The sequence below is a fragment of the Rhinoraja longicauda genome, chromosome 2 (assembly GCF_053455715.1).
Source record: "Rhinoraja longicauda isolate Sanriku21f chromosome 2, sRhiLon1.1, whole genome shotgun sequence".
NCBI classification, from domain to species: Eukaryota; Metazoa; Chordata; class Chondrichthyes; order Rajiformes; family Arhynchobatidae; genus Rhinoraja; species Rhinoraja longicauda.
This window is the reverse complement of record NC_135954.1, coordinates 97,692,222-97,712,842: the sequence shown is the minus strand read 5'-3', so window position 1 is coordinate 97,712,842 and position 20,621 is coordinate 97,692,222. Positions and strand designations below refer to the sequence as shown.

The window sequence follows — 20,621 nt, the reverse complement described above, 5'->3', positions numbered from 1 at the left end:
GTCAGGATTAAACCTAGGTCCGTGGTGCTGTGAGGTAGCAGCTCTACCTGCTCCGCCACTTCTGGGAATTTGTGTATTGCTGATGGTCGACGTTCTAAAGTGAAGTACTACCCTTCATGGCCTAGATTGACCTTGTCGAAATTCCAAATCCAGCAGAGATAAAAGTATGAAAAAATCCACTATTGTGTAAAGAAGACATTTTGAATGTTGGGTCAAAATTTATTGGTAAAATTGAGGGTAGTTCTATTCTGTATCTCCTTACACCACTTCTATGACTCAGAAATCCTCAATATTTTGATGGGAAAAAATAAAAAGGACTTTTTGAATTTAATATTATTCAAATTGAAGATTCTGAATTTTCAAAACACAAATTCTAAAATCACAAAAGTGTACCAATATGTGTTCAATGTCATGAGATATTCATTGTACTTAATGAGTTATTGCAGACAAGTTTTTTTTTAGGAGTTCTTTCGAGGATTGTCAAAATGTTTTCCTTGTGATCAAATTTTGACATTAACAGTCTCCATTAGAGCAAGCTGTTTTTGTTCAACAGCTAAGCTGATTGTTTATTAAATGAAATTTGCATGTGAAGCTTTGCATCACAGCGCATGCTGTGACTGAGAACCTGGTTTGTTGGCAAAAATCTGCCATCTCTTTCAGTAAAAGAATGACTTTCCTGAATCGTTTACTGTAGGGATTTATGTAAAGAATGGAAGAGGAGAAAAAAGGAAGCGATTGAACAATTTAAAATTCTGCCACCAAATGCACAGACACAGCTGTCCAAACAAGATTAATGGGATGTGTGAGAGTACAGTGATTCATGCAGTGCTTCAGGAAATATCAAGAGGCATCATTTTGTAGGTTATGCCGAGTGGCACTCAATAGATGAAAAGAAATAAATGCATTTAGCTGATTCAAAGGTTGCTACACAATATGCAAAATGGAGTGTGGAGATTGGAAAGATGACAGACTGGTGCAGTTTTATCGCAAAAGTTGTATTTTAAATTGAGAAATTGAAGTGAAGGGACATCGTGATGTAACCATTCAAATTAAAAGCAATAGCAGGAGGACCGGGTACATGTGGAAGAAGTGGCGATGTGTTTAGAATTTTGTACGTAATGGCTGGAGGATCGAAGAATAAGAAAGCACTTTGTGACCTTTTTAAAGGAGGAGGTAGGTGAGGCAGGTATTATCGTAACCTTTAAGGAACATTTAGACAGGTACATGGATAGGATAGGTGGAGTAGGATATGAGCCAAACGCAGGCAGGTGGGACTCGTGCAGATGGGACATGTTGGTCAGTGTGAGTAAGTTGGGCTGATGACCTCTTTCCACACTATGACTCCGGAATCTGAAATATTTTGTGCATAGGATAAACTGCATTGAAAGAATCAGGCTTTGTTACTGGTCTCTATCAGTGACTTGGATAAAGGACCGAGTTTTGCGTTTCCATGTTAACTGGCTTATGAAAGTGAATAAGCAATGAACAACACACAAAATCTTTTACTGTTTGTATGAAGGCAACTTGATATTTAAGAATATAACCAATTGAATACAATGTAAAGTTAACCCATTATGTGGGGAGGGAGGGAGGGGGGTGGGAAAGGAAAGCAGGATGTCCTTTTCAAGGTAGTGAATGACTGGGGACTGTGGGTGTTTCTGTGGATATCTCATTTCAAGACAGACAGGTGTGCCTTGTAAGCCGATCATCAAATATGAACATTCGGAATCAGGAAGCTGTTTGATGAAAACCCAATTACTGATAGTACTCAGCAGATCAAGCAGCATCTGTGGGGGGAAATGGACCGTCAACCTGTTGGCTTACGATCCTTCCTCATGCTGTTAGGTAAATATTCTTTTAACATGAAAGAAGGGTCACAACCCGAAACTTCAGCCATTCCTTCTCTCCAGAGATGCTGCCTTTCCTGCTGAGTTACTCCAGCATTTTGTGTCTATCACAGCTGTAGCATTGTGTTCAGTTTCCTCTCTCTTGTTGGCACTGTGCTCTGAGAGTGTGACCATGAGGAAGGAGTGTGTTCTCTAGCAAAAAAAGACACTGGTGGAGTAACGGTCATCAGGGCCTGATGGGATCTCTCCTAGATTATTGAGAGGCAAGACAGGAGATTGCAGGGGCCTTAACAAGGATCACTATCTTCTCTCATCGTGAACGAGGCCCTGGAGGGCTGGAGAGTCGCCAGTGTTGTTGTTTTGTTTAAGAAGGGAAATATAGATCATTTAGATTAGGGTAGGGCAGTGGATGTTGGCAGCATGAACTTGAATAAGGCGTTTGACAAGGTCTGTCCAGAAGATTTAGATGATGGGATCCATGGTGACTTTACCCTGACTCTCAGGCTATAGAAGGGCCTCAACCCTTAGCTTAAGTTAGGATATTGTCCAATTCACCTCTACCCCATTGTGAACTTGTTTATGGAACTAGTGTGCTACAATGCTGAGAACTATATTCTGCGATCTGCAGCTTCCTCTGATCTACCTTTTGAACTTGAGTTTGACTGGATTTTATTTGTGTATGGTATTATATAATCTGATTGGGTAGCATACAACACAACTTTTCATTGTACCTCACAACGTGTGACAATAATAAATCTAAATTATTTTAAATAACTGAAATCTGTAATTTATGGAAATCATCAAGTAATATTTAGGTTTAAAGGTATTGTGCCTTTCTAAATGTTTGAAATACCTAAATTTGGAAATATGTATTAATGTACATTTGTAAATGGCGAATAAGCATTTTTAACAAGTTTTTCAATTTTTTTGTGAAATAATCAAAAGGCTAAAGTTTAGGCCTTCTAATAAAATGTTTTATTAAAAAAATAAGCATGGACCATCCATTGTTCCATGTCTTGGTCACAAGAGGAAGTCTCACACAAAAAAGCAGTTGATCTTCTGGAAGTTATATTGTAAAATGTTTAATTATTTTTATATGTAATGGGATTTCTTCAAAAATGAGGAAGTATTTTACATTCGGGTGCTTGTAGTATGGCAAACTGTGGGCTGATGCAGTCCACTGTTGACGGGCAATGATTTTTATTTGATGCTTGTTTTTATTGTTTTGATACCTGTGACGGTTTGAGAAAAGGAAGTAAAACTTTGCGTTGCAGGTGAGAAAAGCCTTGCTCTAATTTTCTTCCAGGGTTCTAGGTAGGAATGATATTCATATTTCATGAAAATGTAGTCAATGTGTTTTAACTCAAATGCCATATTTTCTTGTATGGTGTGGAACATAGTGGCTAATTTTGTTCACATACACTTTTACTTCCTTTCAATGTTTTTGACCTAATTCATGAAAATTCGAGAGTAGAAATTTCTCATAACATTTGCTGATTAATTGAATTTGCCAAGTATATTTGGTAATTGTGGCATATTTATAAAACAACCGATTTCCCTTCACAACTAGTAGTCTGTTACGTAGGGAGTTTATACTTCATAATCTATTAAGAACAAACAATTCAATTAGCCAGTTAATTAGCAAATCTCTTAGCAGACCTCCCAACCCTTCCGAATTTGGCGGAAAGTTTCCGCTTTTTTATTTCATATCCGCCATTCCGATTTCGCCTCACATTTTTCAGCAAAACACATGCCTCGCCACTCACCTGGCCCCGCCGCTCACCTGGCCCCGCCGCTCACCAGGCCTCGTCGCTTGCGTAGTGTGAGGCCCATTGATGAGAGGGGATAGGGTGGGAGGGAAGGGGAGTGGGGTGGTGGAGTGAGGAGTGGGGTGGTGGAGTGGGGAGTGGGGTGGTGGAGTGGGGGGGTAGGGTGGTGGAGTGGGGGGTAGGGTGGTGGAGTGGGGGGTAGGGTGGTGGAGTGGGGGGTAGGGTGGTGGAGTGGGGGGTGGTGGAGTGGGGTGGTGGAGTGGGGGGTAGGGTAGTGGGGGGTAGGGTGGTAGAGTGGGGGTGGGGTGGGGGTGGGGGAGAGGGAGAGGGTAGTGGGGAGGGGAGTAGGGGTGGGGGGAGGGGGACATGGACCGTTGTGATTTGGAGTTGAAGACCACTGGAGCAAGTATGTCTTCAATATTAGGTCTATGCAGCTTTAAATGACACTCTTTCTTCATAACTTTGTCATACATTTTATGACCATTGTTCTTTTATTTAATACCAAGAGAATTGGGATGTGTAAGGAAAAAGCAAAATAGAAAAAACAAAACAAAACAAGTTTTTCTTTGTGCTGTAAAAAGTATTTCTGTTAAATAACCTTTCTATAAATAGCAGAATATACTCATGATAGGCCTGACATTGTACATGTAGTCCAAGAACTACAGACTGTTGGAAATAATAATTGTTTTTCACACATGAATGTAGCGCAACGTGTATGCGCATTTTGCGTGCATACGTTTTTTGCTGATAACTTGCATTACGCTCCATATTATGAATTTTGATGTAAAATTCTGAATTTTGGACATAAATTCTGAATTTGTAAAATCAAATGTTGGCAGGTCTGTATTAGCCATGTTGGATTAGGAAGAAATATTAGCTAGAAATAACGCTTGCTCTTCAAATTGTAGCAGGGCAGCTGCTGATCAGACAATATTTTTATTTACAAAGTAATGGGGCAATTGAAGAATGAATCGATAGATTTTTATTATTCATCGATATTGAGGATAGTGAATGGATTGAGATGCAGGTAAACCACAATCTTCAAGTGTAAAGGGCAATTTTTTGTTTGAAAACAAAAAGTGCAAAAAAGGAGAAAAAAAAGGCACAGTATTAACTGCCTCCTTACTGTTGCTCAAAAGAAAGTGCCTTCTAAATAATGCTAGTACGTTAAAATATATTGGTATTATTGTTTTTAGGTGCTGATGCTGATTCTTATAATGGATTAATCTTGGATATTTGTGGTCAGAGATTTTGTGGGTGTGGAATATTGCTGTAGTATTCTGATTGCCATTTCTAGCAATGTAATTTACCCGGTAATTAATAACATGAGTGGCATGCCGGGTCTTTTATTTGTTAAATCCTCTTTTATTATCTTCCACCCAACTCATCAAAATAGAGCAGTCCCATGTGTTTGTTTTATAGCCCTTCAGCAGCTTATCAAATGTTTCCATTTACTTTTCCACAGGCATGTGTTCATGACTGATATAATTAGGATATAAGGACTGCATTCCCAGCAGGGAACTCTGCTCGCATAGAGCATAGTGGACAAATCATTGTAGCTTTCTCCTGACCCAATCTTCTCTACTAAATCTGGTGGATTATGGAATTAATTAAATATATCCCACCATTTATTTTAAGTAAATCATCCAAAGAAGAAGCAACACGTTGTCTCCAGTAGATTTATTCCAAACACTAATTTATTTTAATGACCCCTTTCATTAAATTCTAAAAGCCTGAAGCTCTTTTATTTCTTTTAGCTTGCACATAGAAGCGGTAACATGAAGTATTTCCCTCTGCCATTTTATTCCTTAATTAAATCCACGACAGGTTAAAAGTAGAATTGTTTCTGAACCATATTTTATGTTAGCAGCTTTGAAAGGTGAGGATTGGGGCAAATGCCACAAAGATATGTTTCCCCCATCAGAAGAGTTTGATGTTTGAACATCATGTCATGTCATGACTTTTTTTTTCAAATACATTCAAATTCCTCGACTCTCATAATGCGGTATTATTGTTATCATGGATATCATTATCCAAGATGCAATGACAAGGACATGAATGTTTGATCATAAGTAATGCATTGTTCTATTGAAACATTTCCATCCACTTTGCAAACATGTGATCTTTTCCAGTGTGTAACATTTGATACACTTCACCCCTCACCTTTATTCTCTGCCAGTGCGCTTGAGTTGTTGCTGAAGAAAATTTCTTAATTCACAGTTTAAAAGAAATTCTTCAGCGGGTGAAAAAAAAAATCAATTAACTGGAGATGGAACTTTTTGCAGGTGCATTTCCCAGCACTTTCAGAAAATTCTTTATTTGTTGTTTGGGTTCAATGATTTAATCACATAACATCAGAGTATTTCCTTTTGTCAATGTAATAGTTTCCTTTCATTTTGACATCTGGTTTCACTGTCACTCTTTGCCACATCTGCACACAACAGTAGTGATGAAGGAGGATTATTTATATCCCGCAGCAACAAATACATTATATAAACAGTACTAGTTTTTAATGACAATTAATTGAAATTTTGGGAAAAGCTTTTGAGAAACCTTGTAATGTAATGGGCAAATTGAGGAACGAGGTCATGGCTGATCCCTTCTACATGGGGTTGAATCGCTGCATTCGCCAGGCTGATTGGCGCAACGATGCTGCAGAACCCTTTGTAAAATGAAAACTGCGTGCCCGTACATGAGGATGAAAACAAATTGCGTTTCTTTTTCTGTTGGTCAGTGGCAAATAATTGGCCACAGTAAAATGACTCCAGTTTGTAGGAGAGTGGTAGAATCAGGGGGGCAATTGATGACAATGTGGGGAGAGTAAAAAGAATGGCTTAACAGAATAAGTGTTAATAGATCGTTGATGGTCAGCATGGATGCAGTGGACCAAAGGGCCTGCTTCCAAATCTTAACTTTCCGCTGAGTTACTCCAGCATTTTGTGCCTATCCTTTACAAAGGAAGTGTTGGCTGACTTGTGTCCTGCATTGAATTTATCTTTATTTAATTACCTTGTGTCAAAGATCCCAATCTAAGCACACTTCGGAAAAATAGTTCTCCTTTTCCTGTCAGCCCATATCAGTTATGAATTTCATGAATGCCAATTTCAACCCCAACCTTTAGAACAAAGAGTTCCTTGCTTCAATTTCCATTGCATGAATTTGAGATCCGCTCTTTTTAATGAACTCAACCTTTCCAAATCTATCACTTAAAGCAAACAGCCTTCCAAAACTTTGGAATAGTTTCTCTTTGGTGCCTGGAGAATGCTCTCAGTTGCAATTTTGTATGCATTCTCTAAATTTCCTTGTGAAATTTTCAAAAGAACTGTTATCCTGCTATAACAGATTGTGTTTGAAAAGGACCTTTTTGAAACATGGAAATAGCTTCGTCCTTGTATCACCATTTGATTGTCTGGTTTATGAAGGAATAGTGCCGAGAAAGTTTCCTTCTGCGCTTAATGGGTTGGCATTCAGAAATGCTTTCATTTTAAAACAATATTCAAAGGATATTATCTATTTTATACTGGAATACACTTTCAATCTTTGAGCATTTACTTTCCCTACATTCTTTATGAGCACTCTTATTCCTTGGCACATGTTTCACTAAAGGTTTAATGAAACATGAACATTTAATCAAATATGAACTTTGCAGCTTTGAGTTCTAATCTGTAGTTTTCAGATCTATGAGCGATGAATAGTTGAGTCTTTTATAAAATCCAATCTAACCAGGATTTCTCTTTTATTTTGTCTCTCTTGTTTGAACCTGGGCGAATATATTCTCAATTTCCCAACTTCAAAATTAATATTGTGTTTAAATTCCATCTAACCAAATCTGTCTGAGGTAATTTTGTTTGATCTGCCAAAAGCTGTGACTTTTTAAAAAAAGAAGTAATTGGTTATGTAATTTGTCATTTTATCATTAAACTATTTAACTATTGCATGTCATACAGCAAAAAGATTTTGAAGTTTCAGCAAATGAGTTATGAATTGACAATTATAGTATCTTCAGTATCAACAAGTTGGGTGAAATGGTTTCACACAATTTCTGGATTTTGTGGTCATAGCCAGAATTGCCACAGTACAAGCTATCCTTTCTTCGTTGTACCATTTTGGTACATTCATTTGTGGAGTTTTAAGGTTGTACAGCATAGAATTGGGCCCTTTGATCCGGATCATCCATGCTGACCAAGATATCTATTGATGCTAATCCATTTGCCTATGTTTGGCTATTATCCCTCCTAGTCTGAAGCAAAGACTAGGTGCTGGGAGCTCTCTTAGACCTGCATTAAGGAGGCATTTAAACACACCTGAGCGATTACAAATACCTGTGAAGCCATGTGTCCCAAACATTATGGTGCCCAGAAATGGGGGGACTATGTTTTTACACAGCTGTAATTTCTACATGGTGAAACCAAAATGTATAAAAATACCCTTTAAAAAAAATCTAACAATGTGCACTTTAACCACGTGATTTCTATTACAAATCTCAAATTGTGGCGTACAGAGGCAAATAAATTAATGGTGAGTCTATGTCCCAAACATTATGGAGGGCACTGTATCTATTTAACCAATAGTTTCTCTATTCCCTTTTAAAGAGTAAAAATAACAAACTGTTGCAGACAGTGATTCTTTAAACTCATCGGATGGATGTGGACTCTCGGCTGTTTGACACTCACTCGCCCTATGTACTTTCCTCGTGATTAAAGACTTAATAAGCACAAAAAACTTGGAAAATTCAACTTCTCTAAAACAAATGTGGCTTCATTTCACTAGTTCAAATAGATTGCTGGCAATAGATACTATTGTGCACAATGAGAATTTTTGAACATTCACCTTCTAATTACCATATTTTCAGGCACATAATGTGGTAGTCTTTCTCTGGCTGAAATGTAATCAGTCATGCACACTTCAGTGTGACAAAATGGACACTCTTCACTCATCAGAATGCTCTAAGATATTGGCTCATCTTGATCTTTTGGTGCTAGGTTTAACATTTGCCTTGGAGCTTTGTCATTGAGTTCAAGTCCCAGCAGCAGCCAACACTTCAAGGCAGTCATGATGAAAAGCCTCTCCCCTTAGCCGATATGCTTGGTGATGTGCCAAGAACTGACAGTTCACTTGATCATGCACTGATCTCTGATTTGCCTGCGAAGCAATCTACAAAGCATCTCCGTGAACTGGTTGTGGTAGAAGAGCCCGCTGTCGGGTGGAAGCACAATTGGAGGTGACAATGTAACGTTTGAATTGAATCAAGGGAGAAATGTCTTTATCCACAGATCCTTTTGAGATTGTTAAAAAATGTACAAATGTGTACATGTCAATGTGGGTTTACAATTTATGGCGTGGTTGCTTGCCGTAGTTTTAAAGCTAAAACATGCAAGTAGCAACATTTTGGCCCACCGAGTACTTGCCGACCAACAATCCCCGCACACTAACACTATCCTACACGCACTAGGGACAATTTTTACTATATTTTCTACCAAGCCAATTAGCCTACAAACCTGTACGTCTTTGGAGAGTGGAAGTAAACCGGGGCCCCGGAGAAAGCCCACACAGGTCACAGGGGGCGTACAAACTCCATTCAGACAGCGCCCATAGTCAGGATCGAACCCAGGTCTCTGGCACTGTAAGGCATCAATTCTACCGCTGTACCACCGTGCCACTACTTGTATTGTGTGTGCAGCAGTATGGATATATCATTAACGCAAAATAATTTTATCAGCAGCTTTTGGTTGTTTTGCTATTTTTTAAAATTCTTTTTGACTAACCTAACAATTTTTGACTGTTGCTACATAATGGCAAAGTATTTGGCACTCTTGTAAATGCACCTTAACGCCCACAATTATTCATTGCACTTTAGGAAAATATGCTTAATGGGCCACATTGTTTGGGAAATGCGGTAGTTTTTCAGAGCTTAAAACAACTATTCTTAACTATGCTCAGTTTATGAAGCTTTAGTGTCTATAATATTATGACTGGAAGAATATTGAACAGGTATTTTATGAATGTGGGACTAATATATTTTAAATTCAATTAGTAATCCATCCAATTGATATATTGGAATCGAGGTATCATTAAGCCTTTAATATAGTAATATCAAATGCCAGCAATTTTTTTAATGTTGGCTTTATTCCAAAATCGCATCTTAATTTTTTTAAATTCAGTGTTGGTTTAAGCTGTGCCAAGTAATAGATCTATGGCTTATGAGAGCTTTCTTTTCCCATCTGTCACTTTTGAAGATGTAGAAGAATGAACTCTTGAAAGATTATTGTACAAACCCAGAATCAGCTGTTCTGTTTTATGAAAGAAGTCTGCCTCATTGTTAAAAAAAACTCATGTTGTTTATGCACAGGATTCTGGGTCTTTCTATGAACTTTTTAGTTATTTTGGGATATTGATTTGGGTTTTGTTCATGTCCAGTATCCACAAGGGTAATCCCCTTTGTCTCCCCTTGCCTGTCATTTTAATTTGCTTGCTCACTTCTGCACTGTGCAGTGTCGCCCAATGTCATCTTGAGGAGCAGCATCTCGTCTTCAGCCTCAGCAAATATCAGAAAGACCTCTTCACGACATCAGGCAGCTTTACGATATGTGCCAGAACCGGCCTATTCTGATGCAAGGCCACTCACTTTTAAATGAACTAATTTCTTCTCTCTCCCAGAGTTCTTGCCGGTAGAATCAGTTATTATAAGCATCCCTATCTATTTCAGATTATCAGCCGATTTTCAGTCGAGGTGTGTATATTTTTCTTCTCTAACTGCGGATGCCAGTAGTAATTACGTGGCCATTACAATCTTTGTCTTTATCCTGTTACCAACATTTTTCTCTCCACCTCTCCTTGTATTAAGTCACACTTGTTTTCTCACTATCCAGCTATTTTGAAGAGTGATTGACCTGAACTTTTCAGGACCCTTCTTCAGAGGAACCCCTCTGTGATTTCTCCTGCCCTCCTACTCTACGACCATCTCTGTGATTTCTCCTGCCCTCCTACTCTATGACGTTTAGCAGCATGCTCTCTCGCTGCTCCCCCTCTGTGATTTCTCCTGCCCGCCTACTCTACGACCATTCAACTTTAGATAGTTTGTCGGTTCCTCTGTCCTTCTCTTCCCCTCCTCCTTCCCAGATCTCCCTCTATCTTCCTGTCTCCACCTATATCCTTCCTTTGTCCCGACCCCCTGACATCAGTCTGAAGAAGGGTCTCGACCCGAGACGTCACCCATTCCTTCTCTCCCGAGATGCTGCCTGACCTGCTGAGTTACTCCAGTATTTTGTGAATAAATACCTTTGATTGTACTTGAGTATGGTTTAATTTGCCTGCTTAGCATGCAAAACAGCCTTTTCACTATTTTGTTACATGTTACTATCGATATCAATACCTATAATTTTGAATTGCAGCAAAATGAGGAATAAAAAACTTACTGAAGCATTGTGAAGTGATGCTTCATTGTGTGGTGGAATTTTGCCTTGGGTTGCAGCTCTAAACAAGTGGCATCATGTTCATTGCTAGCCTGTTAGATGGCAAAAATGTCTAATTCTGTTCCTGTTAATGAGGCTAAATGTTACAGGGTGGCTGGGAGGGAGTAAATGTGCATTAGTTTAATTTAGCTTAGAGATACAAGCCCTTCGGCCCACCGAGTCCAGCAATTACCCCCGTACACAAGCACTATCCTTCGCACTAAGGATAATTTACATTTTTTATCAAAGCCAATTAATCTACAAACCTGTCCATCTTTGGAGTGAGGGTGGAAATCATAACACCTGGGGGAAAACTCACTCGATCACAGGGAGAACATACAAACTCCGTACAGACATTCCCCCATAGTCAGTGCATAGGAAGGAGCAGCAGATGCTGGTTTAAATTGAAGATGGACACAAAATGCTGGAGTAACTCAGCGGGTCAGACAGCATCTCTGGAGAAAGGGAATAGGTGACGTTTCGGGTCTGAGTTATTCCAGCTTTTTGTGTCTATCACCTATAGTAAGGATTGAAACTGGGTTTCTGGTGCTGTAAGTCCGCAACTCTATCGCTGTGCCACCGTGTCGGCCATTAAGATGTCAGATATTGCTGACACTGGAGTCTGGAATATAAACATAATGCTGGAAGAACCGAGCAGATCGCACGGCAAAGATCAGAGGCAAAAATATTATTTTTTTCTGGTTGAGGTGGTACATCAGCACTGAGAGGAAACAAAGATTGTAGCAGCAATGTATGGGAGGGAAGGTGGTAATTAGTGAGAGGAGAGGCCAGATGTGGAGGTTTTTCCTCCATAGATGCTGCTTGTCCCAATAAATGTGCCTTTTTGTTAATGCCTTTGGATTGCAATTGCCATTTTCAAGAGCAGGAGTTCCCAGTGCATAGCGTTTGTCAATTTTTTTTCATTAATGATGTAAATGTCAAATATACGCTCGAGTGCAGCCTTCTAATTGTTACCTGCGTTATACCTGACACATGATATTTTTTCTATATGCAGAAATGTGTAATTTTATCAGGGAGTCTGTCAGTGATTTGCTCCATTCTTTGTGTGAAATCTCTTTGATCTTTAGAATCAGTTACACAGCATGGAAACAGGCCCTTCGGCCAATGCATCCATGCCAATGCTCATAAAAACGAGTTCCATTTCCCCACATTTGATTATTATTGCTCTAAATCTTTGCTATCTGTGAACCTGTCCAAATGTCTTTTAAAAGTTATTAACCCTACCTCTATGGAAGCTCATTCCAAATACTCGCCATCCTCTGATGTCTTGAGTTCACATTAAATCCTCTCTCACCTTTGTGCCTGTGCCCTCTAGTTGGTACCCAACTCTGGGCGGATGGGGGAATTACTGTGTTCACTCATTATATCTATGCCCCTCATAAATTAATACACCCCTTGGTCCCTTGCATTCGTAGCCTGACCAGCCTCTCCCATTAATTAAGTCCCTCGAGTCCTGGCAACATCCTTGTATATATTTAATGTACTCGTCCAACTTAATAGCAACTTTCCAATTACCGTGTGACCAAAATTGAACACGATACTCCCAAGTGCGGCCTTACCCATGTCTTGTACAGCTACAACACAATGTCCCAACTTGATTCCATAAGATACAGGAGCAGATTTAGACCATTCGGCCTATTAAATCTACTTCGCCATTCTATCGTGGATGATCTATTTTTCCCTCAAGCCCATTCTCCAACCTTTTCCCTGTCACTTTTGACACTCTTATTAATTCACTTTGATTGATATGCCACCATGTTGTACGGCACCCAGCACCACCAGTGGGTGGCACAGCCATTGAGTTGCTGCCCCACAGCTCCAGAGACCCAGGTTTGATCCTGACTACGGGTGCTGTCTGTATCGAGTTTGTATGTTCTCCCTGTGACCGCATGGATTTTCTCCGGGTGTTCCGGTTTCCTCCCACATTACAAAGACTTCCAGGTTTGTAGGCTAATTGGCTTGGTAAAGTTGTAAATTGTCCCTAGTGTGTCAAGGATTGTGTTAGTGTACGGGCATTGCAGGTCAGCATACTCAATGTCTCAGGATTCTCCTTAATCTTTAACATATGTTTTTGTTTTAACAGGAATCACCAGATTTGACCTACTTGGAGATTTTGGAAGGTTTAATTGGCTTGGCAACTTTTACATTGTAGTCTCATACAATCTGTTATTTGCTGTGGTGACAACTCTATGCCTGATTAGAAAATTTACATCTGCTGTAAGAGAAGAACTGCTTCAAGCTTTAGGTAAGGGACAACTTCTATTCATTCTTCCAGATCCAATATGAATGCAAAGTAGCTTAACTCTTGAATTTTCTGACTTGGTATTATATTTTGATACTTGTATCTGTACTTGGCATTAAATGATTCACACTTTTAAATGTTGTTATTGAACAATCTGGATGATGTAAGTTAGTGCTTGAGTCAAGTTCCTTTTGCCCATGTGGTGAACTTCCAATGCAGTACGTGGTCATGAAGGATTATTGTTGCTTGAGCGATTAATGTTAGAAGGAAGACAATGAACTACTTTCTCAAAGTTGCAAAATCAGTTTGAAGTCCATGTACAACTGTAAAATGAAGCTTTGCAGTGGTTTATAAAGATTTATACTTTTGGCTCATAACCTCTGGAAAGGTTTAAGTACTTTCTGGCCTTGGGAGTTAGTGTACAATTATGCAATTATACTGCAAATTTTCAGGATCCTAAACCAGTTTCCATCAATCTAGCCAATCACCTCTGCACCCTTTCCAGTGCAATCATGTCCTTCCTATTGTGTGTGACGAGAACTGCACATAATACTTCAGATGTGACCTAACAAATTGTTTTACAAAGTTGTCCGAAGACTCCCTGCACTATATTCTATGGCGTGATCTATGATCTCCCTTGCTGCCAACCAATATCTTCTATGACCCTTCACACCCTCTGAGGTATTTTTTGCTTATACCTCATTACATCTTTCATGCTTTCCACCTTTGAACTGAAATGTCAAGTCTCTTCCATTCGCCATCTTCTCATCTGCTATGGGAGCAGAATTCGGCTCTTCGGCCCATCAAGCCTACTCCACCATTTAATCATGGCTGATGTATCTTTCCCTCTCGACCCCATTCTTCCACCATAACCCCTGACACCCTTACTAATCAAGGATCTGTAAACTGCGCTATAAAAATATGACTTGACCACAAGCGTTTGTGGCAATGAATTGCACAGATTCGCCACCCTCTGACTAAAGAATTTGCTCCTCATCTCCTTTCTAAAGGTATGTCCTTTTATTCTGAGGCTATGGCCTCTGGTCTTAGACTCTCCCGGTCGTGGAAACATCCTCTCCACATCCACTCTATCCAGGCCTTTCACTGCTTGACGTGCTGAGACTTATTTCAGATTTACAGCATCTGCAATATTGTCTATGAAATATTTAACTACAATATTTAATTATGAAAAGGTTATTGTGTCTTGTTCCATATGATGTGAATGTTTGCACAATGCTTTTTAAACTTTCCAAAATAGTGAGCATAACTTTCTTTAGCAATTAACTTGAAATGCGGGATTAATAGTCGTACATCAGAGATGAAACTTAAATTTCTTGAATTTCTTTTTCTTTTTCTCTAGGTCTGAATAATTTACATCTTTCAAATAGGACGCATGATACAGAGAAGGTCCTGCATTCTGCAAATGGACATCAAAAATCGTTCTGAGATGCGATATCTGGCAACCTAAAGACAATTTTAAGTGTGCATAGAGGAGGGAGGGGGAAGCAAAGGATTCAGCTGTATAACATTCCACTCCACCCATCTTGAGTCTTAATTGTCATTTATTTTCAGCTGCTATGAAGAATCAAGGAAGGGTTCAGTTGTGAGAAAATTCAAACTAGGACATGCGCAGGAAGTAAATGTTTGGGACTCCCTGCTTTGCCATCAGATTCTGAATACTGCTGAATATGTTTGGCTTGGACTGTGATGCAGCATTCAGAGTAACCACCACAAATCATCCTATTACGATCTGGGATCCTTTCGGGAATGATTGGTCTGTCTGTCTGTCACTGAAACACTAGTGTAACCAGCTCCTGGACCGCTTCTGGAAATGTCTTTACAACAAATGTGCTCTTTCAGAGATCCTTGGAATTCCGGCTGTTCTGTTGATATTGTGGAGCCGTTGCCATTTACTGCTTTAGAACAGAATCTATAATATTTCAGCTGATCCAACCTAGACTCTGTGCTAATTCTGGTCCCGTTCACATTCTCTAGCTCAATACAGCAGTATAAGCTTTAGCAGAAAGAAAATCTGTTTAGATTGTTGCCTCCATTCTTCTATCATATTAAAACAATCTGTTTTCAATCTTCCATTACAAAACACAAAAATAGGTGGTGGATTTATTGGCTAATAAAACCCAAACAGCATTAGGATAGGTATTAAGTAAATGTCCTTTTATGCCAGCAATTGCAAAGCTGAGTCCTTGCAAATTCAAAGCAATCCAGGTACCAGTTGGTTGCTGTGCAGATTCTGCTGGCTTTTCCATTCTGGTTTATGGGTCAGCTAGAAATTTGTATTCATCTGTTTGAAGTATTACTTTTAAGTTTATAATTCCCTTGTACCAATGATAGTTATTTATTGTCTTGGTATCTTAGAAAATTCAGTGCAACACATTTTGCTGTTGCATGGCAATATTAAACCATTGTGATGGAGAAAACTGCATGAGGAGATGTGAATTTGCTGTCAAATTATATGACTGGGCACCATGTGAAGTGATCAGCTGGTTACAAACTGAAATCTGCTCCTACAGTCTTTCCTGTAACCAATGGATTCCTGGTTCACTCCCATTTCTGTGCACTGTCGAGTAGAAAAAACATCCAGGATTACTTAATAGTACATGGAGTGCAAGAGTAATTCAACAGGTCAGGCAGCACCTCTGGAGAACATGGATCAATGTTCTCCAGAGATACTGCCTGATCTGCTGAGTACCTCGTGCAATTTGTGTCCTTTTTTGTATTAACCTGTATCTACAGTTCCTTACAGAGGAAGGAACTGCAGATGTTGGTTTACACCAAAGATAGACACAAAACTCAGCGGGTCAGGCAGCATCTCTGGAGAAAAGCAATAGGTGACGTTTTGCGTTGAAACTCTTCTTGAGACTGCCTTTTTCCAGAGATACTGCCTGACCCACTGAGTTACACCAGCATTTTGCCTCTACCTGCAGTTCCTTGTTTCTGCAAAGATTATTTAATGCCCTTCTAAACCATTATTATTTGAAATTAACTTTAAGATCTATAAACAATGTGGTGATTTATGATCGTCTGATCCTAATGTTAGAGAAAAAATATACTGATTTAATTTGTAAGTTTACCAATACACTTGGGGGGGGGGGGCTGAAGGGATGGTAGAGGGAGAGGAATGAGTTCACCAATATTTAAAATATGACATAACTCTCTTCCCAAAATATCCTTTAAACTGGTGGTTAATTCGGGTTGAGGCCAGATTTGCAAATTGAGACGTCCTTTGATTCACTTCCTGTCCACTTCATTCCACCTCGTAAACATGTTGTCCACTTAACTGTTCTTAAAAATACTTCATTAATTATAAAGGGAACAGGATATCTCAGATGAAAAGTAAGGTGCTAAATAACCACAAGATTATTTGTTCTTAATTCTGCAGTAATTTCACTTGACATCTTATTGTAGGCTATTTAAAAAAAATGTGATTCCCATTATTTGAGTTGCCCCTTAATTTTGTTGTGTTTCAGAATCTAAATAAAAAGGAATTGTTTCAGAAGATAGACACAAAATGCTGGAGTAACTCAGCAGGTCAGGCAACATCTCTGGAGAAAGGAATAGGTGACATTTTGGGTTGGAACTCTTTCAGAAGGGTTCTGACCTGAAACATCACCTGATCCTTTTTTCCAGAGATGTTTCCTGACCAGCTGAGTTACTCCAGCGTTTTGTGTGTATCAGCTGCATAAACCAGCATGTGCAGTTCCTTCCTACACAGGGAATTGTTTTTTTGTGTTTTTCTATGAAGAGCTGAACACTAGTAAATTTATGTTGTGATACTAATCACTCTTACCCATGCAGATGAATTTGATTTGGTCTAAGAAAGGTTTTTTTTTAAAACAAATCTCAAATTATTGTTAGGCAATAAATAATATTTTACATAGTGGGGAATAAAGGGCATTTGTCATGGTCTGTCAGAAAACTGAGCTTTAAAATAATGGTATTGCATCATTCCAGAAAGTTGTATGCTGTTCGCATTTATTTGAAGATGCTGATCACATTCTGAATTGTACAGACCTTGATTACCTTGCATCAAGGTTAGTTCCGATTACATTAACTGTGATCCATTTTGATAAACCCATTCATGTAGATTCTAGCCTGAATACGTAGTTAGGAAATAATTAGAAAGAATGGCTAAATGAAGGATCTATTCGCCAGTCTCTGACAATCTATCCACATGAGCGTAGACTGTGAAGGGCATATTTCTGCTCATAGGACCGTTGGTAAGCTGAGTCTGGCCTTTTGAGCAAAATGTGAAATTTAAAGATGTGTTCCACTGTAATCTTGAATGGGGGAGAAAGTAAAGCATGTGTGGTACTTTGGCTAGGTTGCAAGATTAGAAAGCTTTGAATCAGCAACATGGTGGTGACTAATTATTACTTAAGTGTTGATGGGCAGCTAATTTTTCCACTTAAATTGTTTCTGGTCCAAGTGTTTTCTGTAATGCTAATAGTACTATATATTGCACACTCTGCGTTCTGTTTTACTTTGCCACTCGTTGTTCTTTATCTGTACCACTGGCTGTCTCCAGTCAGTGTGGAAGTGATCATTCTTTGCAGAAAATGCCCGTGAAGCTGCTTCCAGTTAATGTCACTTGGATACAAATGTGCAGAGGTGGATGGCTTCGTCTTGAGCTGAACCTAATACAATGCTGCAATACTGCTGGAATGAAACGAGTGTGTCAAGCATTTTCAGGATCATCAGCAACTGCTGACTTTTATCCATCCTACTTATTAGAGCAGTTTTAATGGCAGAGCATGATTGAGGAAAAGTGAGGCCATCCATGCATCAGGCTCATTAATTATTATTTTTTTGGTTCAAAGTACAAATGATTCCAGTGTGACCTAACTAGATGCCATAATCTAGATTTGCCCTCTTTAGCAAAGTGGAAATGAAGATGTGCTATGGCTTTAACTTGTCAGAATTCATAACTGATCTATCTCTCGACGTTTTTCGAATCTACAAATACTGCTTTCTTACACCCGTTTAAGAATAACCTGTTGCATGCTGATGGTATACATATTTCATTTGCATTGAAAAGTTTTACATTGTTGAGAAAGGAGCAAGAAGCAGTGGTTAATCCATTGAAATTTAGGCACTTTTAAAGTGAGAGGAATGCAGTCTGTTAGCAGACACACAGTTGTCCTTTTTGTTACATGTTCTCTGTGGGCAGGTGATGGGGGGGGTGGGGGGGCGGGCAATGCTAGGAAACCATAGGGTCATATACAACGTTAACATGGACAGATAACCTATTACCAGGTTTGCATCATCAGTTCAAGAAGAGTTAAATGGTGGAGCCCTTCAGTGTGTTTGCATTTTGGATCTGTGTGTTAGACAGCAGTGCCCTGCTGGTTTATGGAGGCTGGCTACTTTTTAAGAGGATATCCAGAGGTCATTCTCACCAAACGTGAATTAAAAAGACAGTAGTGTGAAAGCACCAAGTGAAGTAAATACTGCCTCACTGCCAACATTCGATTCCCCTGCACTAACATCATTTTGTGACTATGAAGTAAAAAAGCAAGTTGCAGTAGTTGAGCTACTTCAGTACTGGTTTTGGTATCACTGACTTTTGGTTCTGGCTCCGTGATGAGTTAAAAGTATAGGTGCCAGATTTGTTGGAGGCATCACAACTTCTGTTTTAATTCCTGGAGTTTTCCTTAGCAAATCCTGCATGTTTCGTCTGGCACTTCTACCAAATGCAGAAGATCCTGGTATGATGATAAAAACCAGTTTAATAAGATTTGCTCAGTCATAGTTTTATGTACAATTATTATTTACACGACCAAAAAGGCCTATTTTTGTGACGCACCCACAAAGGCCTTCACTAGTGGTTTAATTGTTTCCCAGCTTCTTGCCTTTTAAAGAGTTTCTTTAATGACAAATTCACTGTGATTTTGTTTCTTCATACCTCTTGTGAGTTTTTTATCTTTTGATCACATATTTTTGTAGGAATATTTTGTGTACATATTGATGGAGTTTGTTATAGTAAATTGCATCTTTATTGTCTTATGCACTGTGATCTGACATGTAGAAATATTTTCCTGCCCTGTTGCAATTAAAAGAAAATGCAAAATACAGATGATTTTATGTTTGAGTAAACTTGGTGCGACCTATTCTGTGGTGCCAGTAAAAATCTCTGTTGGGTAAAGGGTAACAATGTGCACAGACACCTGTCACCTATTTGTGGTTGGATTACTGGAAAATAAAAATAATATTTTTTCATTTATTTCAAATGTATATACAAATCCAACATGTTCAAATGTGAAAAGCTTTCTGATTACTGTGCTGTGAAGCAACATGTTAGAGTGTTTCCTCTTGTGAGCATTATTCATTTTGGGAGCAAAGGATTACAGTGTGGTGAATTGGCAGCTACATGTTTCTTTTAGTTACCAACTATGAAGTCGTAATTATGGCCCTGCAAAGAGCCATGTTTGCTTCACTGCGGCATGTGTACGCAATTGCTTTCGAAAACACTTATTCTAGTTATTTAAATAGGAATTCTGCAGCAATACTGAACATTTTTATTCAAGTTAAAGAAACAGATGGTGACATTTAAGTCCATAAACAAGCAATACATTTTCTTCTTCATGACTTGCAAATTGTGTGATAATGTATGAATGCCAGGCAGTCACCACTGTACACATTTTTAAATTTTATTTTGTTGTTGTTGGGCACAAGGTTGGGGGGTGGGGGGTGTTTAAAACAGACGATTAATGTATGTTACTATACGGGACAAGATTGATTGAAAATAAACCAAAAGCAATTATTTTCTAACATTTCCAAGTTGGCTATTCAAGATGTTAGTTTTATCGAAGATAGAAACAAAGCGCTGGAGTAACTCTGCCGGCCATGCAGCATCCCTGGAGAAAATGGACAGGTGAGATTTCAGGTCAGGATTGTTCTTCAGACCATTTTATCCATTTTCACCAGAGATGCTACCTGACCCACTGAGTTACTCCAGCACCTTTGGTTTATCTTTGGTATAGCATCTGAAGTTCCTTTTATTACATTATATGTTAGTGTTGTCCTTCGGTCATTTCTGTGTTAAATGTTATGAATTTATGTTGGAATGGATGTGCAAGTTATTTTCATTTATTCTGCTATATTTTGCATACAAAGGAGTGAAGTCTCTATATCCCTTGAATTTATATTAGAGGTGTTTGTATATTATAAGCAGGTTAACAGTATTTTTTTTCTTTCTTCCAAAGACTTAATTTTATTCCAAGTTAAATCCCATGTTAGATGATCAGTAGCATATAAACATACTAAATTTGAA

General features: G+C 38.8%; 1 protein-coding gene across 4 annotated transcripts in view; it reads left to right on the top strand.

Annotated features, from left to right (window-relative positions):
- lmbr1 (limb development membrane protein 1) overlaps window positions 1-18,521 on the top strand; it is a 147,201-nt gene extending 128,680 nt beyond the window's left edge. For all 4 annotated transcript variants that reach the window (XM_078424807.1, XM_078424816.1, XM_078424831.1 and 1 more), the window contains 2 exons: window positions 13,172-13,333; window positions 14,691-18,521. In XM_078424807.1, coding sequence (XP_078280933.1) covers window positions 13,172-13,333; window positions 14,691-14,776 — 248 coding nt within the window. In that variant the 3' untranslated portion in view covers window positions 14,777-18,521. The remainder of the gene's footprint in view (window positions 1-13,171; window positions 13,334-14,690) is intronic.
- Window positions 18,522-20,621: the final 2,100 nt, after the last annotated feature.